This window comes from Rhinolophus ferrumequinum, chromosome 15 (genome assembly GCF_004115265.2).
Source record: "Rhinolophus ferrumequinum isolate MPI-CBG mRhiFer1 chromosome 15, mRhiFer1_v1.p, whole genome shotgun sequence".
Lineage (NCBI taxonomy): Eukaryota > Metazoa > Chordata > Mammalia > Chiroptera > Rhinolophidae > Rhinolophus > Rhinolophus ferrumequinum.
The window spans coordinates 38,035,800-38,061,164 of NC_046298.1; the positions used below are offsets into that span (position 1 = coordinate 38,035,800).

The following is a 25,365-nucleotide window of genomic DNA, read 5'->3' on the forward strand; positions in this document are numbered from 1 at the left end:
CCTTCTGCCAACAAGGCGCAGTTTATGGATCTTGTAAATTCCAGCAGAAAACGAGCTGTCTGCTGGAAGGTGAACAGAAGGAGCAATGGGAGTGTTCGCCATGCCTCCCGATGCCCCGGCCACGGCATTCTTTGCACCTCTCAGTTTTGTTGGGGAGTTCCCCGGGTGGCCCCCGTGGCACAGGGCAGAAGTAGCACTTGGCCTGAACCACACTCAAGTCCCATCAATGCCCCCTCTGACTTTTTCCTCTCAAATGCCTGTTATCTGGATGAGCAAGTCCACGGGCAGATTTGGTCAAACTAAAATGTTCATTGTAAAGGCCGGACCTCTTAGGCACCTGTTAGGATTCCAAGGCACACAGTCCCAAGGCCAGAACTGGCTCATTTGGCTATCTTTTCGAAAGATCAAAGTTTAAACCAGAGGATCTTTAATCTCCCCTCCCACCCCGAAACTTGAGCCCAGCTGTAAGCCATTGAAAGTAAATGGGGTTTTTGTAGCTCAGACTCCCTGTTCTCCTGGTGAAGGGCCCCCTGTACCCAATTGTTTCACAGCAAAATGCCAGAGGAGGCGGAGGGCAGGTCTCAGCCTCTGCTGCTGCCCTCATTTAAAAACGGCCTTTTGGGAGTGGAAGTTTCTCTTTTAAAGGTAGCTATTTCAAGGTAGGCCTCACCCATCTCCTCCTCTTCCTGCTGCAAAGCTCTCCTTTGAGAGCTGAGCACGGTCTCCTACCTCTGTCCTGTGGGCCCCACCTGCCATTAGTGCAGACGCTTATCCTCCAGTGGACTCTGTATGGAGAGGGCAGGCTCTTCTCTGTTGGGGCGGCCCCAGGTCTGTGGCGTGTAAGCTCAGTAGCATTGGGTTGCTTGAGACAATATCAGACTGGGCCACCTCCCTGCCCTGGGCACCCTATCCCTTGCTTCTCTGGGGTTTCTTGTAGCTCCAAGGGTCCATTTTAGTCTAACAAATCCAGTGGCAGGGTCTCCCTGGTTCTACCTGGGCCTCAGATCCCTTATTTGTAGAATGAGGGGATTAGATGAGAGTGGTGGTTCTCAACTTGGGCTGCATGTTAGACTCACGTGGTAAGCTTTGTAAAATGTTATTCAGGACCCATCTTCAGGGAATCTGATTCATTTGGCCTGGGGTGAAGTTCAGGCATTTTTAAGAAGCTCCCAGGTCCCATATATTTATTATCAGTTGATTTTCAATAAAGACATATTCAATGGGGGAATGAACAGATTTTCTAGTAAATAGTGCTGAGAGGCCTGGATATCCACATGCAAAGAATGGAGTTGGACCTTGAGTTCACACCATATACAAAAAGTTAACTCCAGTTGATCAAAGACCTAAATGTAAGAGCTAAAACCATAACATTTAGAAGAAAATATAGGCATAAATTTTCATGACCTTGGCAATGGTTTATTAGATAGGAACCATAAGCAACCAAAGAAAATAAATTAAGAGTTCATCAAAATTAACATTTTTGCTTCAAAGGACAGTATTAAGAAAGTGAAAAGACAACCCTCAGAATGGGAGAGAATATTTGTAAATTATATAGTTGATGCGGGTCTAGTGTCCGGAATATATAAAGAACTCTTGCAGTGCAACAATGAAAAGATAAATAAACTAGTAAAAAAAAAAAAAAAAAGCACTAGAATAGACATTTTCCAAAGAAGATAAACAAATGGTCAGTAACTGTATGAAAAGTTCTCGACATCACTAATCATTAGGGAAATACAAATCAAAGCCACAATGAGATACCACTTCAGACATACCCACTAGAATGAGTATTCTAGTCAGATATGACTATTCAAAAAGTCAGACAATAAAAAGTGTCGGTGAGGATTTGGGGCAATTGGAACCCTCATACATTGCTGGTGAGAATGTAAAATGGGGCAGCCTCTTTGGCAAACATTCTGATAGTGTCTCGAATGATTAAACATGGAGTTACTATGTGACCCAGCAATTACACTCCTAGGTATATACCCTAGAGAACTGGAAACATCCGCGCAAAAAGTTGTACACGAATGTATGTAGCAGCATTATTCATAATAGCAGAGTTATATAATAGCAAAGGTAGAACAATTCAAATGTCCATCCATTTAGGAAAGGATAAAATGTGGTGCATCCATACAATGGAGTATTATTCAGACAAAAAGGAATGAAGTACTGACACATGCTACAATGTGGATGAACCTTGAATACATGGTAAATGAAAGAACCCAGTTACAAAGGCTACATACTGTATGATTCCATTTATATGAAATGTCCAGGGTTGGTGAACCTATAGAGATAGAAAGTAGATTCGTGGTTGCCAGGGCTGAGGGGGAGCGGAAATGGGGAGTGACTGCTAACAGTTTTGGAGTGATGAAAATGGTCTGGAACTAGATAGTGGTGATAGTTGTACAACCTCATGAATATACTAAAACACACTGATTTTTATACTTTAAAGGGGTGAATTTTATGGTATGTGAATTAAACTCTAAAATAATATTGATTCTCCAAACTGTACACGTGATCAAAAAGAGAACATGCACACTTGTGATCCAGCAGCTCTGTCTCTATGTTGTGTTAGTTATCTATTGCTGCGTAACAAACTGCCCGAAAGCTTAGGGGCTTAAAACAGTAATTATTCATTATCAAAAAAGAGAAAACCAGAGAAGCTCCCGGGTAATTCTAGTGTCCAGCCAGGGTTGAGAGTCGCTGGATTGGAAGACTCTCTGGAAGCGAGAAGAACCAGGTCTGATCGTGATATTCCTTCACTTATTTCATAGTCAGATGGCCAGGCTGGGGGCGGGGGGGGGGTGGCTTGGGGAAAGATTGCTTTGTGTCAGCCACCAGGCTGCGGCCAGCAAGTTGTGGAATCCTAAAAAGGGGTCTGGCTTCACCGACTGCTTTGCTGATAGCGACGATGGCACCTTCCGGAACAGGAATAAGATAGTAATGAAGAGAATGTCTACTGATCACTCACTCTCTGCCAGGCTTTGTGTGCAGTGTTTCCTCCATATTGTCCTGTTGAATGCTCACATGGTATCTGTTATCCTCATTTTACAAAGGAGGAAACTGAAGCTTACAGAGGTGAAGTGTGTTTTCTGAGGCCACACAGTAAGTGGCGAAGCGAGGATTTGAACCCACGTTTGCTAAGATTCGAGAGCCCTTGCTGTAGTTCCAGCCCACCAACTGCTACCCACCGCCTAGGCTCAGCCCTTGAACCAGGGTCTCTGCAAGTCCAGGGCTTCAGGTGCCCGAGCGCAGGGGGCTGCTGAGGGCTCTTCTTCCATTGGGCTGGCAAGCCGAGGGCAACGCCTTCCCTGGCTTGTTTATGGAATAACTCCAGCTACAGGATTATTTATGTGAACTCTGGAAAGCAAGTTTTATCCCTAAGTAGGGACCCTCACCAGTACAAAATGGGATTAGAACCTATGAAATCATAAATGACATGAGAAGCCCCAACACTTCCATTCATTCTAGGATTTACTGAGCACCTACTGTGTGCAGCAAACAGGACCCCACTCTCATGAAGCTTATGTTACACTTGGGAGGGAGACTGGTTATGGACAAAGAACATCATTTCTGATAGTGATAAGTACAGTGAAGAACACAAAACAGAGTGAAGTAATTGCATGGTGGAGACAGTAAGGCCAGCGGAGGCCTCCTGGCATGATGACATCTGAGGGAAGTCCTGAGTGATGAGAAAGAACCAGCCCTGTAAGGAGCTAGAAGAAAGTACTAGACTAGTGTTTCTCCGGAGGAAGGGACCGCACTCCAAATCAGTCCATTGTGGCAACGACATGCACACTTTCTGGCGCCTCGCAGGGGATTGGCTGAGGCGGGAACATTGGCTATGGGGGTGGGGGGGTCGGGGGAGAAAGGCTGGTTTCTGGATGGACACGCAGGACCTTTGGAATGCTCACTGCTCCACTCCTCGGTATTTATACCTCTCCTTCAACTGGAAAGTCAGATTTTTCATGCAGGCTGAGAAAACTCCGAATAAGGCAACGCCAAGCCGGGACATAAGAAGCATTCCATATTTCCTGTAATTGCTTTCAAATTAGCTGATGTCGTCACGGGGCAGGCGCACAGCATGCCCTGCTCTGCCCCCGGCTGGACATGGAGCTGGGTCCTGGATGGCAGCCCATTGTGTCCCCACATCACAATACTACCAGCCCCACTCGTCCGTGCTGGTGGGGATGGCTGAGTCCTACGCTGCACCTGCCTAAATTGTGGACACGTCATCATGACCAGTTCATTTTCTGTCTCTCAACCTGGTCCCTGGTTTTTCCTTTGGATCTGGAAAAGGTAATGAATGGATTTGCAAAAAACTGGTCACATACACCATCTCAGAACCATTCCATAGGCTTTGTGGACTCCCTGGATGGAGTCATGCAGATGTAGCCCGCGCAATCGCCTTTTTGTTTGGGCCGCCAGTAACCCAGATTCCAGAAGAAGGCTTAGCCCTCGGGCCCTGAAAGCTCCTTTATAGCTGGTGAAGCCCGGGGCCAGGGGAGCCGTCTCTGCTTTCAGGAGCTGAAAAGGTGCCCCACTGGGGCCAGGCTTTGCCTGCGGCCTGGCAGTAACCTGGCAGATGGGTGATAAGAAAGGTGGATGTCTACCCTAAGAATAAATAGTTCTCCATGCCCTGTGTCCAAGCCCCGGACACACTTCCCGAGGACGTGTGGAAGCCGGGACCGTGGGCAGCGTCAGAGGCCACAGCAGGCAAGGTGGGAGTTCAGGAGGTGGGATGGCGCCCTCCCCCTCAAAGCAGCTGGTGCCCCAGCGGAGCAGCAGACCCAACACGTATTGCGGAGATGAGGTTTGAAAATTTCCAGCACCCTAGGGAGCCCTGTCGTGCCTCCATGTTTCCTAAGGGTTTACTGCGGCCAATTCCATCCAACCTGGGCCTAGGGAAGAGACATGCAGCTAGCTGGTCCTGGGTCAGCGCTTGGCCTGTGACCTGCTAAGGAGGTTTGTAGTGTACAGAGCAGAAGGCGGGGATGCACTAGAAGGCAGTGAACAGATTTTCCTAAACTCTTGTCAAGCATGGAGTCGCCGGAATCCACCTGTGAGTTTCTGTTGTGCAGCCTCTAACCCTGGTCCAGGAGCTCTCCTTAGCAAATAATCAAAGCCAGCAGCTCGCCCCAGCCTAGGGACTGGCCGGAGGGGGGGGCGGGGGGCGGGGAGGGGCGGTTTCTAGGCCCAAACTGACTTTGCAAGAGACTCCCTTTATTCTGGGCAGAGTGGAATTCCAGCGGACATTTCCCTCCATACCACCCCCGGCAGTACTAAGAACCTGTTTTGTAGCAGGAAGTCGTTAAGAAGAAAAGGAAAGCTTTTCAGCTGGGTCAGCCGCATCCTACTGGGATCCTTTTTGCATTTGCCATCCCTCTGCCCACTGGACCTCCAGCCATTCTGTTGCCAGCCTTTCTGTTGCTCGTGTCTTTCAAATGTTTGTTTCTTATTCAGTGACCAGAGTAGAGGGGGTTTACCTCTTTGGGTTGGGGGAGGGAGTCATCGATGAATGGCTCATTAAAGCCCATTGCTGCCACATTCCTGGCTGCTTAGGTCACCTCCCGAACAATGTCCATCATTCATTCACCCAGCCACCCCACATCCTGGCTGCTGGGAGGGGTCCCTGTGACACAGGAAGGACTTTATGACCAGGGATGCCAAGCCTTCTCTCCCTCCCCCACGTATAGAGTGACAAAGCAGAAAGAGCTCTGGGGCCCTTCTGAAGCTTGCCTTCCCTGGTGCCGTCCCTACAGGGCCTGGGCCTCTGCACAGGGAGTGGTGACAGTGGATCCCAAACACACCAACAAGCTCCTCTTTCTCTCTCCTCCCACCCCTCCGTTCGCCCCACTCACCCTGTGCTATTTTAGCAACCAGAAAGGAATCTCTAACAGGCTGCCAGTGTGCAGAGGCAAGTTTGGGAGGCGCTTTGTGGTTTTGTTCACGTGTGTTCTCAAAGACAGACGAGTCCACATCCTCCCTAGATAGGTCAAGGGCTGGATGTAAGCTCCCTCCCCAGGATGACAGGGACAGGCTGGGCGCAGCGGCAGCACCACTGGCATCATGCCTGCCTCCCATACGGCACAGGCCACCCTTTAAGAAGCAGGCGAGCGTTTGGAGGCACAGCTCTGCCTACCTGCCTGGCTCTGTGAGCTCGCCTCCAGCTCAGGGACAGATGGGGCCGGAGCCCTTGCTGACCTGGTTCTGCTGGCTGGGCTTTGCCAGGCTGCTACCTGGCATTCTGCTCAGACGTTGTGGCATGAGTACCTGCCCCATGTTTGTGCTGATCAGCTGTGTGGCCTTCGACACATCACTTCTCCCTGCCTCAGTTTCCTCGGCTGTAAAATGGAGATGGTGATAATATCTCACGTGATGAGGGGGTTGGAGGTTTTAGAGTTACTGCGTGTAAACAGTAAGAACAGCAATTAGCAGCTGTTGTATAATTACCTTTACCAGGCCCGCTCCCCTCATCAGAATGTCAATTCTGTGTCTGTTTTGCTTCCTCCCGTGCTGGACCTAACGCGGTTCCGTGTCAGGATTTGTCGGCCAGGTGAAGGCACTGAGTGCCTCTTAGGTGAGGCGCTGGGGACGGCAGCCTTTCTGTCGGTCCTGCCCCTGGAAAATGACCCTTGACAATAAGACCCAGGTGCGCTCCATGCTTTTTGCCTTTCCCTCCTCCCACAGAGGCCAGTAGCTCTGGGCCCTCCCAAATGAAATCGAAACCTTGAGCTGGCATTTCTCGGTCACGATCGTCAGCGTCTGCACCATCGCTCCTCTGCCTTCTTCTTCCTGCCAACTTTCTCTCGTTGCTCTTCATCCTCTTTCCTGGTCATCCCACACTGACCCTTGTCCCCTTGGGTTCAACCCTCATGCAGCAGCAGCCAGCCTGACCTTTGGAGGCCCCAGGAGGCTGCCCGGCAGTTTACTCCCCCTCCTTTCCTCTCCGACGTGTTCTTTGCACACGCTGTTCCCCGTGTCTGGAAAGCCTCCCCTTTATTTTTGTATTGTTAACTCATTCTCAGTCAGATCAGAGTTGGAGAGTCACCTCCTTAGGGAAGCTTCCCCGTGTCTGCCCCTGCCACTAGAGCAGGAGCTGTCGGAAGCCTCTCTCTAGCTCCTTTGCTGGGAGTGTGAGGGCGGAGGACAGGTGCAGCGTAATACCTCAGAGCATGGCCTCTGGAGCTCAGTTCCTGGCTTTAAATCCAGCTCTGGAACTTTGCCAGGTGTGTGACTACCTGTGAGTAAGCTGTGTCACCTCTCAGACCCTTGGTGTCCTCATCTATAAAATGGGGCAATAATAGCACCTACCTTAGAAGAGAGTTCTGAGGATGAGAAGTTGATACATGACACAATGCCTAGAACAGTGCCTGATGCCTACTTAGCTGTGCAGAAGCGTCTGCTGCAGTTGTTACTATTACCACTCTTCCTTCTGTAGTTGAGTAATTTGCTTAAGGAGATCCTCTCCCTCATCAGACTGGGAGCTCCATGGCATGCGGCCTATGCCCGCTTGGGCTCACTATTATATGAGCCCTGGGTTCACAAGCTTGTCGAGGAAATGGCTATGTACCCCAGGTGGCCTGGGGCATTGGGAGCAGGGGGAACTTGTGGGCAGTCAGACTGAAAATTTTGCATAGCGGGGGGCGGGGGGTGCATTGGGTCCATGAGGCCTCCATCTGTAGAAACCACCCCTCCGCACTGCCCTCCCCACATCTTAGTCTAAATGCGGTAGGGAGAGGAAGTGTAGAAGCAGAATGTTATTTTTGTAACCAACTAGAAAAAGCTATGAATTTTTAATGTCCCCTTCGAATTCCGGCACCTACTCACCAGTCACGCTGCGTGGAGAAGTGGCCGTCCGTGGTTGACTTGTTCCCTGAGGGTGGCCTCACGAGGTCACGCTCTCCTTGCCCAGAGCTCAGGGTTCCTTGAGCCTCCAGTATCAGTGGACGCCCCTCATCTTCCAGGAGGAGAAAACGAGGCCAAGCAGGGCATGGAGTGAGGGTGTGAGGCTGTCGGTGCAGCCCCCCTTTTGTGTCTGTCAGGTTCAGGAGGAAGTTCTCACCACGTGGGCCAGGCGGGTGGATATTCTCCCCAAGTACCTGCTCTGTGTTCTGCTTGGGACTCTGCCTGCTTCCAGGCAGGGAGGCAGAAGTACGTGACCGAGTTACCACTTAATTAAAAACAGACCTTTCCTTGACATATGTGTAATACTGAATATTTAATCTATGCCTGGGCACACTCCTAAGTGGTTTACTCGCATTATTTTGTTTAATCTTCATTTAAGTGAAGAGATTATTGTCTTTATTTCATCACCAAGGAAGCTGAGGCTCATCGCTTGCCCAAGGTTACCCCGCTGGCAGCTCGCCTCAGTGGCAGAGGCAAGATTGGAACCCAGGTCTGTGGGAGCCCCCAGCCAGAGCTCGTGTTTACTGCCCAGACAAGATGAGCAAAGGTGCAGGGATGCGACTGGTGGGTAGTGCAGTGGCCTTCTCTTCTGAGGATGGACGGCCCAAACCCAGCGAGGCCGGGTTTGTTCAAAGCCTCCACAGGTTGGAGTGGGCACCATCTTGAGAGGGGCTCCTGCAGTCTCGGTTCCTTTCCAAACCATGAGGTGGGATAAGGGTCTTTGCAGAGAGGGAAGCAGTGTGCGCATGTGTGCGCACACAGTTCACCTGGCACTTAACGCCGGCACTGTGTCAGAGGCTTTCAAGCATCCTCCCCACCCCCCAGTGAATCCTCACAGCAACTACAGGACTTAGATTCTGGTAAGTTTACCCTGCAGAGAAGGAAACTGAGGTGTAAGTAGGTGAGGTCACTTGGTTGGGAACTAAACAAGGAAGCCAAGGAGCTGGCCTTCAGACCCAGGCCTCTGCCCCTTCAGAGCACACAGGCATAACCCAGGCAGACTGAGGTGATGAGGGGGCCGTTTGGGCGGGTCTGGCCCTGCCTGCAGACCAGGGCCCAGCAGCTGCAGGGACGCGCCCTCTGCCACCTGCCCTCTGCATCCTCAGCCGTTGGACGTGATTGGCCACTTTGCTGCCCAGTGGCATCTTTTGGGCACACGCAAGAGCAGAAGCCCAGCATTCCCTGCCACTTCCTGCCCAGCCCGGCCTGCTGCTGCCCTCGCTTTACAGGGCTGCCGAGTTGCACCCCTGCTCACTGCCCACCACCAAAGCCGCTTGTGCTTTGGGCGTTTTAAAGGCATGTGAGACGGGAGGTAATTCCTAACCCTCTGGCAGTGTGCACATGTGCACGGAGCCTCCAGTGAGACCCAAAACCACTGGAGAAGGTCCCCCGATGCCGAGTGTGCTGCCGCGGGCCAGCAGGGCACAGAGAAAGCACTCTGTGGAGGAGGAGGAGGGGATTCTGGGAGGCACGGGGACATCGCGAGAACTGCTGTCTATTGAGCACTTGCTATGCGCTCTGCGGGCATTGTTGCCTTGAATCTTCACACTGGCCGTGACCTGGGTCGTGTCTTCGTCACCACATTACCAATGAGAAAACACTTTAGGAAGGTTGGGTAACGTGCCCACAGGGGTGGTGTAACCAGCAATCTAGCCCTGGTTTGCCTGAATTCAGAGTTGTACAGGGGAAGCGTGGGAAACGAGACAGGGAAGGTAAATTCTTACGTTCCTTAATGAGAACCTGCTTGGTGGCCAGAGCTCAAAGTAGCTCATGGTGTGGGAGCAGAAGACAGTGCGTAACTGTTAAGACACCAGAGATCTGCACAGAGGAGGCGACGTCCAGGTCAGAACTGGGTTGGGGCAAGCAAGTAGTTTTGGGCGTCCTGGAGGAGTTGCCCTTTGGGCTGATTTTGAGGGAGGGGAAGGTGCCGGCTCCGGCGAGGCAGGAGCAGGGCAAAGGCATCCTTAGCTGAGGGAACAGTCTCATGCAGGAAGGGGGTCTCTGTCTCCCAGGCAGAGAAACTCGCCTTCGTTTTGTTGAGAAGCTGATGGGGAAACCCCGGGCCACCAGCAGGTTGTTGTGTACCCCTCCCTCCCTCCGCTTGCCTTTGGAAGGAAACCTCATGTGGTCCCCATTGGCACAGCGTGTTAATTAGGCGGCTTCTTTGTCTGGGGAGGGCCCTGTGTTAAGTCTCTGAATGAGCAGGACAGTGGCAGTCGTCAAAACACATGGTGCTTGGCCAGAGGCTCCTTGGAAGCCCCTCGCCCCCCACATGGCCTCTGCCTGCGCCCGGCGTGGAGTGCTGTCTTGTGCTTTCCTGGCTGTCTGCCCACGTGCATGCTGGTCCCTGCAGAATGAGCAGGGTCGGTGGCCGGGCTCCTATGAGAAACAGGCGCTGGGTTTTTCCCAGACCTTGCTGCGCGAGGTGGAGTGGGCCAGTTTTCCCAGAAGGCGTCTGGGCATGTCCACCTTAACTGATGTGACGTGCTTCCCTGGCACTGATGTCTGATAACGTGCCCCAGCCAGCACAGGGCTGAGTGGTAGGTCACCACCAGGAGGCCAAGGACCCTGTACTTGGATGTTCTGTGTTTGGGATTTGGGCTTGTTGTCTGTGGCCCTCTCGACCTGCAAAAGCCCTTTCACCTTCCAGCCTCCTCATGGCCTGTGACCCACAGAAACTTCCCCCTCAGACAGAGCTGCCTGACCCTGGGGGGGAGGGGGGTGCCTGCTTCCCACGTGCCTTGTAGCGCCCTCTAAGATACATTGATCTTAAGATTTGGAAAGCTAGGGTGTGGCATGTTCGCCAGGGAACAGAGGGCATGTGGCCTGTAGGGAAACAAAGTGGGCGTGCTCAGGGTCAGAGGCTGTGTTCCCGGCCTGCAGGGGAGGTGCTCCAGGGGCCGACTGCAGGAAACCTGGACTTTATAGGAGCCTTTCTCTTCTGACAGCTTTCCTGTCCCAGGTCACCCCTGCCAGCAAGGGGGAAATATTTTACTGTTTGAGCTCCTACCTGAGGGATGGGGGGAACAGTGCCAGCTGGGACCCAAGGTCTGGTCTGCCCACCAGGTGGATAAAGGCTGGCTGTTGTCTGTCCAAAAGAACGTAAACTCCATGAGAGCAGGGCCCCTGCCTCTCGTTTCCACACTTCCGCCTGGCACTCAGTTAAGTTTGCGTGACTGAACAAGCAGGTGACAGGCTGTGGCACCTCTGTCTGCTATGTGTGCCGGCTCCCTCAGGGTGTCGCGGAGAGAGCACTTGCTCCAAGGGTGGCAGACTTGGGTTCTAATCTGTGCTCTGCTGCTTATCTACCAGGAGGTTATGCGGTGGGTCTGTTAACTACCCTGAGCCTCGGTTTCCTCAGATCGACCTGCCTGGGTCACTGTAAAGATCTGAAACAGTGTTTAGAACGGGTAGAGCCCAGGGCCATGGGCCATGGCCCAGCCCCTTTGCTAGAAGCCCCCGCAGCCATGCTGAGCCTCTCGGCGCTCTCTGCTCTGCCTCCCCAGACCTTCACAGCCTGGTGCAATTCCCACCTGCGGAAGGCCGGCACGCAGATCGAGAACATCGACGAGGACTTCCGGGACGGCCTGAAGCTCATGCTCCTCCTGGAGGTCATTTCAGGTGAGGCCCCACTCCAGTGGCGTGCAGCCCACACGTGGGACAGGGGCCCTGTCATAGCGGGTCCCCCGGACGTGGCCCACCCATCCTTTTGCTGCTAAGAAGAGTGAGGCTTTTAATGGCTGCAGTAGCGTGTGAGCATGGGCCTGTTGGGTGGGACCGGCGTGCCGTGGCAGCTGGTTCAGGGAGCAGTGGGTTCAGACAGCTGGTTCCTAACGCTTTCTTCTCCCCCCCTTTCTCAGGGGAGCGGTTACCGAAGCCGGAGCGGGGCAAGATGAGAGTGCACAAAATCAACAATGTGAACAAAGCACTGGACTTCATCGCCAGCAAAGGAGTCAAGCTGGTCTCCATTGGGGCGGAAGGTGAGCTTGGATGGGGCCTCTCAGTTCCTGACCTGCGGGCTCCGAGGTCCAACCTCGGTCTTCTGAACAGAAGCTGTGTTGGTGGCAGAGCCCTTGGGGTGCTTAGAACCCAATATATCCTGAGCAGTGACCACAGTGGCTACCTCAATGTGACGCTGGGCCCATAAGCTCCCCCTCCCCTCCACCTACAGGATAATCCAGTCAAGACTGGGGACTCCAGGGCAGGCTTCTTCTGCAGGGGGAGAAATGGCTTTGACTTGGACCCCGGACGCCCTCACTCGCCCTCCTTGGGCCTGAGAGACACCTTTCCCAGGAGCATTTTGCCCTTAGGCTCCACCTGGTATCTGTGGGCAGGAAGGTTTGCAGAGGAGAGAAGGGCACTCGACGCCCAGTGTCAGGGCTCTGGGGCAGGGACTGTGAGTCCAAAGGTCAGTGACCAGACTGCTGGCTGCGCGGCCTGCGAGAATTTGGCTTCTTACTTCATCCCCAGCATCCTCCTGTGCCCCGTGGGGATTCCCAGACCTGGGACCCTGTACTCCAGGCCTTCCCCCTGGAGCAGCAGGCAGCAGGCTCTTGTCGTGAGCTCCCAGGCACTTCTGGAGACTCGGTGAGGTCTGATGGAGGCCAGCGGTGCCCCAGCAGCCTGGGCTCAGAGTTCTGCTCATTAGTCAGAGCAGTGTTTCCTCCATCCTGACATCCATGTTGGCCCAGCTTGTAGAAAAACAAAGAAAACTAATTGCCGTTAATGACAGGGCTCTGAGAGTTTGGCCAAGACTCTAGGCCAGAGTGCGTGTACTGAGTTCCAAGGCTCTGCCCCCGCCCGGGACCTCTCTGGGAGAGGGGTGCCAAGCCTTGCATGCCACAGTCGAGGTGGTTGGTGTTTGTTTAAAAAAAATCAAACCCAAAAATTCAATCAGGCCCTGAGATTTTTCTGTCCTTGCATGGATCTTTTCCTCCTGGCTGCATTCCAGCCTTCTGCTTCTCACAGCTGCATTTATTTTGCTCAAATGCTAGCCTGCAAATGCAAAAGGGGTTAGAGGAGAGACCCGTGGCAGTCATCAGTTTTCATTTGGAGAAAAACTCAATCTAAAAATGTCCTCTGTTCTTGCCCAAATTGGTTCACTCCCAATCCCTGTGACCATCGGGCCTTGGGACAAAGCTGGAGGGCAGCCTCCTGGAGACATTCTGAAGCCTTTGGAATACCTGAGAAGCTCAGCCCCACCCTGCCCCATTTCCCTATCCCGCCGCATGATCTAGGCAGGTGCAGGAATGTGGCTTACTTGTGGGGGTCATGGGGGGACAGGAGTTGGAGGCACAGCTGCAGGTCCGCGAAGCAGCTGGTGGATGTGTCATGAGAGAAGTGGTCTTCTTCCCCACAGGAACTCGCTAAGCCCTCCGTGACCAGCTTCTCCTGTGTAACCGGCCGGGGGTGGGCGCTGTGGCCTCCTCTCCAGATTGCCCCCCTGGCTCTGGTTGTCTGGCACTCGGGAGAAGCGCAGCATAGCTTGCCTGAGCAAATCACCACGTTTGCCCCACACTGGGAAGGCTCTGACTGGTTTCCGGGTCTGGGGTTCTTCGCCCTAGGAAAGGACTGGCAGACAGTCTGTCTTTCCCCTGCCTCCAGGCGGTAGGCGACGCGTATTTCCTTATCCTGAAACTACAGCCGACAGCTGCCCTCGCCCCATAGCTTCACTGTGGGGAGCTTGTCCTTTGTGGGTAACAGAGCCCCCCTCCCCTTTCCTGTTGCGTGTGTCCTTGGGGAGGGTGGGCCCCACCATCTGGGTGACCAGTATACCTCCTTTTCAAGTCAAGCCCGTCCTAGTGAACGTGAACAAGTAAAGCCCGTGAACAAGTAAACCAAGTGGCAGTCGGGGTGTGAGGGGAAGAGCACGGTGCTGGGGAGAGAGGCCAGAGGACGGGCGCAGGGAGCAGAGTTTTCTGTTCTTGAGGGTCAGTGAGCAAGGTCTCTTGAAGTGTCCCTCCATTCTCCCCGCCACTCTCCTTGCATCTGGTATGCTGGGTGCGTGGGGGCAGAAGGCATTTAGAGGACTGCCAAAGGCGTGTCTGGCTGACAGACTTCTCCTCGGTGAGGCCACTTGCTCTCCTGTCACCCAGCAATAGGCACACGGTGGTGCCCTGAGTGTTGCAGGGATGACTTTTCTCTGAGTTGCTGAAGCTGAAGAATGTGTGGTCCAGAGCCTTCTCCCTCACCCCCAGAAGTTGAGAGAGGTTGGTTTTCGGTTAGCTAAGAAAGCATGTTCTGTCAGCTGGTCCTAGTGTCCCCGCTCTCCCCTTCCTTGAGCAACATCGTCTCTTTCTCCAGGGCCAGGGCCAGGTACTGGGGAGGCAGAAATGATCGCAAAGGCAGACAGTGAACAAGTAAACCAAGTGGCAGTTGGGGTGTGAGGGGAAGAGCACGGTGCTGGGGAGAGAGGCCAGAGGACGGGCGCAGGGAGCACCGTTAGACTGGTGATCAGGGAAGCCATTTGGGGCAGGTGACATATCAGCAGAGGCTTCCAGGATGGGAGGACCGGCCATCAGAGGAAAGGGCTGAGGGACGCACTTTGTAGGTGAACTGGAGGTGTGAGGCCCTTAAAGCAAAGAGTCTAGCTTGTCGAAAGTGCACAGCTGGAGAGTGCGCTTTGGGCAAGCCAGCCTCTTTGGGGAACATGGCGCTAGGTCGCCCAGGCCAGACTCCAGGACACGGGGCTTCGTTTTAGGCACGGTGCGGCTTTCAGTTGGCGAGTGACACAAATCTGATGCACCTTTTAAAGAGACCCCCATAGCTGCTGTGTGGAGGTGGATTGCAGGGGAGGGTGTAGGAGGCAGCGCATCAAGCTCTGCAGGGGACACCAGTGGCTTGGAGAAAGGTGGCAGCACTCGGGTTGGAAGGAAGTGGGCAGGTTCTCAACAAACAGTTGCACAGTATGCACCCACTGCAGGGGAGATGTGACCATAAAGGTGCGATGGAGTTGTCAGCAGAGGGCTGGGAACAAGCCTCCCGGCGGAGCGGGGTTAAAACAACGAGCTGGCCGGGTGGGCAGAGGCCTGTGTGGCCGAGGACACACGTGTGCAGAGGCTTTGGGGACAGTGCTTCCCGGAGTGTCCGAGGATGTCTCCCAGTGCGGGTGGTGGAGGACAGGCCTGGTGGCTTGTTGGGCAGTCAGAGCTGGCCTAGGGTAGGGGGAGTCTCTCTGGGTTAACACCTTTCTCACCCTTCATCTCCGCCTGGCCTGCAGAGATCGTGGACGGCAACGCAAAGATGACCCTGGGGATGATCTGGACCATCATCCTCAGGTTCGCCATCCAGGACATCTCTGTGGAAGGTAAGAAAGAGCCCGGGGCCTGCGGACAGCAGAGCACCGCCTTCTCCCTGGCCTCCTTCCACCCTATTGGAAGACGTTCGATTAGGGTTTCGGGCGTTTATCTCCATGCTTTGAGGCTTGAGGCTCTCCCCTGTTTCCAGGGCCTGGCCCTGCTCAGGAGTGGTTAGTGGAGATGCTGGCCCAGGCTGCAGGTGAAGGGGGTCCCCCTCACAGCTGGCCAGCTGTGGTTTCTATCCAGAACACTTAGCTTTCATGGCGTCCATCTCAACGGACCCTCGCATCGCCATCGAGAGGGCATGAGTGGCCCATGTCAGCCAAGGAGCCTGAGTCGCAGAGCACACTAGTGACAGAGTTGGGCTCAGTCTGGTTCTCCTGAGCGTCAGCACCTCATGTTTCCAGTCAGCACCCCACCTTCAGACCTTTGCTTCCATGGACCCAGGGTCAGTCCAAGCCACCCAGGAACAAGCTGCATCATTTCCCTGCAAGCACCCGTGTGCAGCACAGGATGAGAAAAGCCACTTGGACCGGCATGTGGAGGGGGCTTCTAGCTACAGGCCACAGCGGTGACCAGGACCAATGTGTTCCTTGCCCTTATAGCACTCCCAGTCTGTCAAAGACAGTAGAGCCTAGGCCCCTCCCACTGCGCTTCCCTGAGGCCCTTGCGGGATCTGGGAGAGGCTGAGTGGGCAGGGCAGGGTGCTCACGGCCTCGCTGGCTCTTCTTTCTGTTCAGAAGAGGCTGAGGCCTGTGTGACATAGTGTTCTGGCAGTTAAAGGTACAGGCTTTGTGGTCAGAAACATGGCACAGGTTCAGACCCTGACACTGTCCTGTCACTGCCACTTCCTGAGATGACCCCAGCAAGTGACTTCTTGGGGCCGAGCATTTAGATGGCGGTTAGGATCAGCAGAGATCTGTCCATGTCTAGAATGGGAGGGGCCGTTACTACTGTCACTGCTGCTGCTGTTGTGTCTGGTGGCCTCTCCACTGGGTTCTGCTGGAACCAAAAGTACAATCCCACTGGGTCGAGTTCTGAGGATTTTGTCCGAGCCAGTGCTCACTGTCCTCGTGTGTTTTGCAGAGACCTCTGCCAAGGAAGGGCTCCTTCTCTGGTGCCAGAGAAAGACGGCCCCGTACAAGAACGTCAATGTGCAGAACTTCCACATCAGGTGAGCACCGGCCAAAGCCCCTCAGCCCGACTCATTCCCTCGTCTCTTCCCGGGACCTGATGCACTGTCCCCCCATCTGTCCTCTTGTCCTGTGCTTTTGTCACAGTCTGTGAGATGCCGGCCCTCAAGGAATCCCTCTCCCTGCCACTGGCCCCTGGGAGCCTATTGTAAGGTCCCTGCATCCTCTCTGAGGAGGAGGTAGCCGCAGCTGCCTCACCATCCTGGGCTGGAGGCCGTAAGGCCTGGCTCTCTGGCAGGCTTTATAGAATCTTCTTCCTCCCCAAGCAGGGTGACCCTCAGAAGCAACAACAAAGCTCTTCCTTTGTTTTGGCCTCTCAAGAGGGGCCTGTCCTTAGAGTTGCTAGTGAATTGAGTGTTGGGGAAAATATACTCTGTCCCCCATAAGGAAAAGGACTCAGCCCTGCTGTGAGCCTGCTCTCCCTCGAGTGAGAGAGGAAAGTGAGACGTGTCCACTGTCGCTGGAACACACACAAGCACAGTCAGCACCACACGAGGTCCAGTGTCGCAGGAGGCAGTGTGGCTTGGTGGTTAGGAGCAAGGCTTTGGGGGTGGCCCTGAGGTCAGATCCCACTTGGCCTTGTGACTTCACTCCTCTGAGCCTCTGGTGTCCTCCCGGGATGGATGGACTAGGGACGGGCACACATAGGAATGAAGAATGCAGCCTCACGGGATCCGCAGAGGTCCGTCTGTGTCCCTGGGCTCTCCAGGGCTTGGTCACTGGATGCTGTGGATTTTTCCATTGTGCTATGCTGCTAATAGCACATGGTGCCTCCCTCGATTTCCTGCCACCAACTGCCTGGTCCTCTCTGCACTGCTTGCTTATTTATTTATTCAGTCAATAAATATCTGTGCGGTGCCTGCTGTGTGCCAAGAATAGGGATACAGCAGCATCAAAATGGGTCCCCACCCCCTTAGAAAGTTACATCACAGCAGAGGGAACCAGTGGTTGACAAAGGTGCAGATAAACCAACATAATTCCAGGTAGTGAGAAGTGCTATAGAAGGAGCACCAAATAGGGTGAGGCGATAGAAAGGAACCTGGAGAGTACCTTGGTCAGGGGTGGCCTTCCTGAGGAGGTGACACTGAGTTTGACTCCCGAAAGAACAAGCCCTTGGAGGATCTCAGAGAGGAGAATGTGACCAGCCTAGCAAATGACCAGCTGTCACTGCTCTGAACAAAGACCCTCATGCCAAGCCATATCCTGGCATTCAGCCAGCCCATGGGTCAGGTCAGCCAGGGTGCGGAGGTCACACAGCACAGGCCTCGGCTTCCCGTGGTGGGCCGTCTCCCCTCGGGGGGCCTGTCCACTCAGTGGAGCCTTGCGCGGATAGTGCTGGGTGGGTCACGGTGCTCCCAGCAGCAAGCAGTCATAAAGCGTTGTCATGTCAGGCACTGGTCTAAGTGTTTGCCTGTTTACTTACTTAATCCTCACAACAACCCTTGAAGCGGGTACCGTTATTATCCCTATCTTATAGACATGGAAACAGAGGTAGCAGGTTATAGGACTGGCCCACAGTCACACTAACAGGAAGTGGAGGAGCCAGGATTTGACCCGACGGCTCAGCTCCAGCAGCCGTCCTCACAGCCACCCTGCAGGGCCTGGCTCACACACCGAGCGACCACAGTAAACAGGAATCAGTCATTGCTGTGGGTGCCCAGGGCCTTTCCGCACTCACATTACGGTGAGTGGGTCTCCTCATAACCTTTGCCTTTCCTCCGCCAGCTGGAAGGACGGTCTTGCCTTCAATGCCCTGATCCACCGACACAGACCCGAGCTGATTGAGTATGACAAGCTGAGAAAGGTATACATCTCACATTCCCCTCAACGGCCCACAGACACCCTAAGTCTGACCCTAACTCTGGATCACGTCCCCCAAGTTCATCTATCCCTGGCGTCCAAAGCTGGATTCTGTATTCAGATGGTTTAGTTCTCGCCTCCCTTGCTCCCCTCAGAGACTGTCTTCTCCTTCCATGAGCATTGCAACTGCCAGGGGTTATTTTGGGGCCTGGCCAACCGTGCCTTCTAGCTCCCCTTCCTTTACCTCTCAATTCTGGAAGCATTCCCTCTCTGCCCATGGGGAAGAGGAGTAAGGAATTACAAACCATCTCTGCTAGCAGGCATTTCCTACGCAGGGCTGTGTACAAAGCTTGAGACCCTGTAAGACACAGGCCCTGCCCTCTAGGAGCTCCCAGCCTTGTGGGGAAGGCAGGACAATGTGTCAGAGCAAACCAGCTGCACGAGGCCATGCATAGGTGCTCAGGCTGAATGTGGTGGAGAGCGGATAGGGCCAGACAACGCTGCAGAGGAAGCATAGTGCACCTGGGTCGGCACGATTAGAAGGGCCTCTGCAGGAGGAGGCAGCCCAGAGCCAGAGAGAGGGCATTCCAGGTGGGGGAGGCAGGGCCTCACTGAGCCTGTTCAAGCCACTGAGTAATGGCATTGGGCTCTCACTGGCAAGCGGTGAAGGCATGTGGGGGAGGGTCACTGAGGAGTGGGCTTTGACCCCATCAGCGGTGGAAGACGGCACGAAGGAATGGTTCAGGGAGGTTGGAACGCGGAGATTCGTTTTGCTCTCCACCCCCAGTGCTATCTCAGGCCTGGATAACACTTTCCGGGTGTCAGGAGAGGGGCTTAATCTGGGGTCTGGATGGTTGGAAATTGTAAGGCAAGAGCACACTTGCATTTTTGCTGGAGAAAAGTCCCTATTTTGCCCCACCGTGATTTCCAGAGGCTCTTTTGGGTTGGAATTGACTTGATCCAGGTATCCCTCCTGTCCACAGCAGCACAGGTGGCTAAGAACTGCCTAAAGGGCCCTTTCTAGTCCTCCCCCTCCTCCAGATCTCTCCCTTCCAGGCCAGACCTGCTTCTCATCTGCTTCTGCGTCTTGCCCCTGACAGAGTTCTTCCTTCTTCCCTCACCTCCCTCCCCGCAGGATGACCCGGTCACCAACCTGAACAATGCCTTTGAAGTGGCCGAGAAATACCTAGACATCCCCAAAATGTTGGATGCAGAGGGTAAGTACATCCCTCTTTTCAGTCAGCACCTTGTTTCGTGGGGATGACTTATGGTAACTTCAGAAAGCTGGCAGCGCCAGCAACAATGGCTGAAGGAATCTGGGTGAAGCGGGGACACATGGGGACAGTGTGTCGCCATGGGAGCCAGAGCAGGAGCAGTGTGCGCAGGCCGGACACGCTCGGGTGGAGCAGGGTGAAGAGCGGAAGGGGGGCTTGAGGAGGGTGCACTCTGGGGGCCCCTGGGGCCAGCGCTCAGGCACCCAGCAGAGCCCTGCCTGACCCAGTCCCACCCCTCCCTTTGGGGGGCAAGGGAGGTGGCCAGGGAGGTGGCCAAGTGGGTGACACCTGTGAATAAGCCAGGCCTCTACCTGCCCTGCCTGCCGTAGGCTCGGAGTCTGGAGCCATCAAAGTGAAGTGTTTTGTTTTTTCCTTTTCCGGCTTTGCTCCGCTTCCCGGCCGTGCACCACCCCCAGCCAGGACCCATGCCTCTGGCCTCTGGTGGCCCTTGGGATTCACTGTCCAGCAGCCCCTTGAGGCCTTTCTCAGAGAGAGGAAGTGGCCTCATTTTAATCCAGTTCCCACAGCCTTGGCCTTTCTAGAGACGATGGGGGTGGAGGGGCTGAGGGTGTGGCCAAGCCCACCAGAATCACCAGAGGTCACTGAATCAGCTCTAAGGGTCCTTCTCCCAGGGTGGCTTTGGCCTTGGGAGCCTTTGGATCCCGGTGAGTGATCCCCCTCCCGCCGCCCCTACTTGGGCAGTTTAACCCTTGTTGTTCACTTGCAGACATCGTGAACACGGCCCGGCCCGACGAGAAGGCCATAATGACCTATGTGTCCAGCTTCTACCATGCCTTTTCGGGAGCGCAGAAGGTACCGGGCAGGGCCAGGCAGGCCCACCTCGCCGCCACTGCCCAATGCCGCTGCTGCCTCTCGCCTCCCGTGCTCACCTCATTTCTCTTGCAGACGGCAGTGGCCTCTCTGACTGGAAGCCACCCCCCCGCTCTGACTCCATGGCTTTGCTGCTCCTTTAGTCTTTGCTCACACTGTCTACTGAGTGCCTGATCTTTGCCAGGCCCCATTCTGGGCACAGGATACAGTCGTGACTGAGTCAGGCAGAGTCTCTGCCCCCAGGGAGCTTACATTCTAGTGGGTGAGGCAGACAGCAGGCACGTCCTCGGATCAAGTCCTGGCATGTGGTAGACACCATAGAGAACGGGACAGGACAGTGGGATGGAGATGCCTGAGCGCTGCTTTAGCTGGGGTTGTCGGGGGGCGTCTGCAAGGTGATGTGAGCAGGCTTTGGACTGAGGACCAGGAGCTGTCATGTGGAAATCTGTAGGAAAAGGATTCCAGGCAGAGAACAGAGGTGGTGCAAAGGCGCTGAGGCAGACATAAGCTTGGTTTCTTTAAGGAATGGCTGGAGAGGGTAAGCAAAGAGAGGAGAGTTGAAAAATGAGGCCAGAGAAGGTGACGGAGCCACACCGTGTAAGACCATTATATTTAGGGATCAAGAGTTGAGGTTTTATTCTAGGGCCCCAGGAGACCGTTTATGCTGAGGTGGTAGGCGGTCATGTGAGATGCGGTCTTACATTTTCAGAAAGGTCAGTTAGGGTTTGACTCCTTCATCCCCAAACAAGTCTTCCTTTCTAGAGCCAATGGCTAGGGTCATAACCCCAGGCCCGGTTAGGCGAGGCGTCCACCTATTTGGACCTCCTTTCTCCTCCTCAAAACCTCGGCAAGAGGGGCCTGCACAGCCAGAGCCGGGGTTTGGCTTCCAGTCCGGAGCAAGCGCTATTCCTCCTGCATGAGCCTAGGTCCCGGACCTGGCCACCCTCCCTGCATCTTTCACTCTCTCCTGCCTCTCTCTCTCTTTCTCTCTCTCTCTGCGCAGATATTGTAGGCACTCTGAGGCCAGATGAGAAAGCCATCATGACTTACGTGTCCTGCTTCTACCACGCTTTCTCGGGGGCTCAAAAGGTGAGCTGGGCGGGAGCCCCCTCTCACTGCTGTGGCTGGAGGCTTGCCCTTGCCGTGCTCCTCACGTCCCTGCCGCCTGTCTGTCTTTGGGGTCCTGGCCAGGCTGAGGGCCGCCGTGTCATGAGGACTGACCTGGTCAGGCAGGTGTCTTGTGACCGTGGGCTTCACTGCCAGCACTGAGCTGGCGCTGGTCCAGTGCTGACACACCACAGATATTCTGTGAATACAGCCCACCCTGTGAGGTGGGTGGTGGCGTCCCAGTTTCTCAGGGCACTTGAGTCCCAGCATGACATTAAATGTCAGAGCTGCAGTTTGGACATGTGCTCCTAACCACTCAGCTGTCCCCTCCCCTCATTGAGCCACACGGGTTACCCTCCTGCTGCACTGCCTGTGCCTTTTCACCAGGGGCACTGGTTTTTCTACCCCTGTCTGCAGCTCCTTTCCCTCCCAAACAGCCCAGGAAAGTCTCAGCCAGAGCAGCTTCGAGGCGTCTCTGAGCCTGCTCCTGGTGACCCAGCTCTCTGGGTCGCTGTCCCCAACAGCCCCTCTGACACAGGCAGAGTGGTCAGAGGTGTGTTCCCACTGGCAGTTCTCCCTGAGCCTGGCTGACCTCATGGTGCCCGTCAGGGGCCCTCTACATCCATGGCAGGACACCCAGCTGCCCCTGAGGCATGAGGCCCCCCCAAAGGCCTGGGCACCGCTATACCCTCCATTTGCCTCCTAGTTTCTGGTCTTGGGCAGCAGTGCACTCCTAGTGACTTAAGTTTGTGTCACCAGTTAGCAAGTGGGCAGGGAGGAGGAGAAGAAAGTAGCTCTCGTTTATTGAGCACTTACTACATGCTAGGCACTCCACATGCACAGGCTCTTAGAGAGTCCTTTACACACCCCTGTATGGAGGGGTGGGTACCATTGTCCCCATTTAAACGAGGAGGAAATTGAAGTTCAGAGTGGTAGGGAGCCATCCCTGAAGTCATAGGACAGGGACTGTGTGTGCACTGTGTGTGGACCACGTTCAGAGTCTCGGGTCCAGCAGGTGGTCAGTCTGCCCTGCCCCTGCTCTGCCACCTCTTAGTAGTGTGACTTCGGCTAAGTCTCTTCGGTTCAGTGTCCCCATCTGTAAAGTGGGGTTTGTACTAGTACCTGTCTCACAGGATTGCTCTGAGGATGGAATGAGCTCACGCAGGTGACGGGCTTAGGACCAGGCCTGGCGCTGCCAGTGCTCCCTACATGGTCGGTAGCTGGAGCAGCCGTGCCCCTGCCCGCCCTGATGCCTCCCAGCCCCGTGCTGCAGCTGTGTTGCATAGCCTCCTGCCACCTACCCGGCATGCAGTTGGAGCGCACAGGCAGGGAGAGTGGGGTGGGGGTGGGCAGTGATGGACGATTTCTCGCCACAAACCTTGACTAACAGCACGTGTGCTGTTGGACATCCCCCCCCAACCCCCAGCGGGCCCCGGGCCAGCCTCCCGGCCCCCCCCGCCACCACCACCACATTGCCCTCACAAGAGTGCTTTCTCTTCCGCCCCAACTGGGCTTCTGTGTTTAGAGCTGGGCTCCACGTGGTGGGGGCCTGGGGGCCTGGAGGCCTAGAGGGGTTTGTGGGAGTAGACGCTGGCAGGAAGGCCCAGGTGAGAGCATTTGCAGGTTTTGCAGTGGGGCCCCACTTGTCAGGGAGAAAATAAAGGCCAGGCCCTTGGGTGCTGCCATTCAGTAAGGGCAGTGCAGGATCCAGGCTTCTTTGTCCAGCCCGAGTCCACTTCTCAGGCCAGCCTTGGATGCTTTTGTTGTCACTGCTGTCTTCCTCCCCCCCGCCCCCGACTCAAACCCATCTCTTAAAAGAACACTCTCTGGGGTTTAATTTTATAAATACAAGGCAAACCCCAGGCCTGGTACAAGTATGTCCAAACCCTCCTGATAGTTTATTTCTAGTTATTAAAGCATTTGTTCCCTGTTCGCTCATTCATTCATCAACCCCAAGTACCTGAAACACACCAAGCGTTGAGTTGGGTGCCAGGAACTCAGCAATGAAACAAAACACCAGCAGTTCCCACCTTTGTGGGTCTGCACAGCAGAATGGGTTTAAGCTTGGGGTACCATTGTCTCTTCCAAGTTAGAGGTCAGGGACTAACCTCCACAGCTCCCCTGTAAGCTGCAACCTTGGCTTTGCTTCCTGCACTCCCTTGGGGCTAGGTGTTCACTGGCTGAGGCCCTGGGGCCGATGGCGTGTGTCCTGCAGCATGACGGTGTGTGTGTGTGTGTGTGTGTGTGTGTGTGTGTGTGTGTGTGTGTTTTCACACCAACCTCAGCTGGTCCCTCACTCACCTCCCCTCCCGCCTATCCCAGAAGCAGCATGTGGATGGCAGAGGCAGGACATCAGTGCCTGCAGCTAGTTGGGTCTGGAGCCATCCCCAAGCCTCTCTTTTCCTTCCCCACCACTCTGTAGACCCTCCTCACTATTTCTGTTCCTGTTCTGTTGCCGTTTCAACTCTTCCTCTTGGACCCTTTCTGTGCTTCCTGAAAGGTACCTGGTCTCTCTTGTCCCCGTGTGGCACCCTCACCCTCCTCTCCACTCCTCGCATCCCCCCCGGCAGGACAAGGCAGGACATTGGCCTGTAGTTCTGGGCAAAGACGAGTCACTGTCTCCACCACGCCCTGCTCATTGAAGCCCTGGCTCCCTTCTGCCCTGTGGATTGTGACTTCTGCCCCATGAGCCATCAACCCCCACCACCAAGGGGAAGATTAGGAAAGGGCCTAGCGTGCTCTGCCTGTATACTGAGCACCAGGCTTCTTAGGGGCACCAGCATCCGCACCCTCTGCCTGCCCTACAGCTCGATGGTGCTCACCCTCCCCGTAGCCTGCCTTCCCACCCGTGGGAGACTCCATCCAGGGCTTGTCCCAGTGGAAGACACCACCCAGCCTCACCCAACCCTCCTCTTTGTGGGCCACTACAGAGCCTGTTAATCCATCCCCCCCCCCCACTGTGGGAGGGCTCCCCAACCCCTCTCAGCTCTTCCAGGGTCCAGGCCAAGAGAGCTGAGGGCCCGGCTATCTGGGTGGGGGCCTGAGTAGTGAGCTGTGGGAACTCGGGCAAGGGCTGTTAGGACAGAGGCAGTCAGGGTGCCGTCTCACTGGAGCTATACCTCCTCTCCTTCCTGCCTTGGGGAGTTCTGTATGGGCCATGGATGAGCCAGCTTTCAAGGGACATTCTTGTCAGGAGGGAGGGTCACCAGCCCCCAGGCAGCCCTGATTGTATGTGCTTCCTCCGCCCCAGGCTGAGACTGCAGCCAACCGGATCTGCAAGGTGCTAGCTGTCAATCAAGAGAATGAACACCTGATGGAAGATTACGAGAGGCTGGCCAGTGACGTAAGTGTGCCACTCACCTCCACCCGCAGTGAGCTGAAAGAGCAGGTCACCTTTGTTACCCTTGGCCAGAGGTCATGTGACACTTGCAAAGGGGAGAGCGGGTATGGCAGTGAGCCTTTCTGGAAAAGGTGGTAAGGTTACAGACTGTGGACTTTGTCCAAGCCAGTATGTGACCTTTCAGGTTGGTTTCACAAGGCTAAGGGTCAAACTGGTGTGTTACCCTGCTAGCTGGCTCCTGGGCTCTTGAGCTGAGGTGCCTACACAGATACTCAAGGATGGAATTTTCTGGAAACTGTATTGCTTTAGAATCATCTGGGGAGCTTTTTAAGAATGGCCATTCCCACGCCCTCCCTATAGAGACACTGATTCAGTAGAATGGAGAGAGACCAAGGGCTGACACGACGCCTGCTGAGACCACAGTTTGTCATGGCAGGTTCTTGGAAAGCCCTTCACACACACGGGCTGCCCTCTCCACGGCAGCCCTGCCAGGAGGGAACTTGTACTGCCCTTTTTTCCAAGTGAGGAAACTGAATCCCAGGGAGGGTCAGGCGCATGTCCAGGGTCACAGGGCCGGTGGGACAGAGCTGGGGTTCAAACCCAGGCAGCCCCACTCC

At 54.8% G+C, this 25,365-nt stretch overlaps 1 protein-coding gene across 6 annotated transcripts in view; it reads left to right on the forward strand.

The window, feature by feature from the left end:
* Positions 1–25,365, forward strand: part of ACTN4 (actinin alpha 4) — a 70,077-nt gene that overhangs the window by 30,456 nt on the left and 14,256 nt on the right. For 3 of the 6 annotated variants that reach the window (XM_033127256.1, XM_033127251.1, XM_033127253.1), the window contains exons 2-9: positions 11,412–11,526; positions 11,766–11,885; positions 15,125–15,211; positions 16,290–16,377; positions 18,122–18,200; positions 19,332–19,413; positions 20,198–20,283; positions 24,659–24,751. In XM_033127256.1, the coding sequence (XP_032983147.1) occupies positions 11,412–11,526; positions 11,766–11,885; positions 15,125–15,211; positions 16,290–16,377; positions 18,122–18,200; positions 19,332–19,413; positions 20,198–20,283; positions 24,659–24,751 (750 nt within the window). Of the gene's footprint in view, positions 1–4,599; positions 4,719–11,411; positions 11,527–11,765; positions 11,886–15,124; positions 15,212–16,289; positions 16,378–18,121; positions 18,201–19,331; positions 19,414–20,197; positions 20,284–21,304; positions 21,391–24,658; positions 24,752–25,365 lie in introns of those variants that run through there. The other 3 variants (XM_033127254.1, XM_033127252.1, XM_033127255.1) reach the window with 2 other exon arrangements.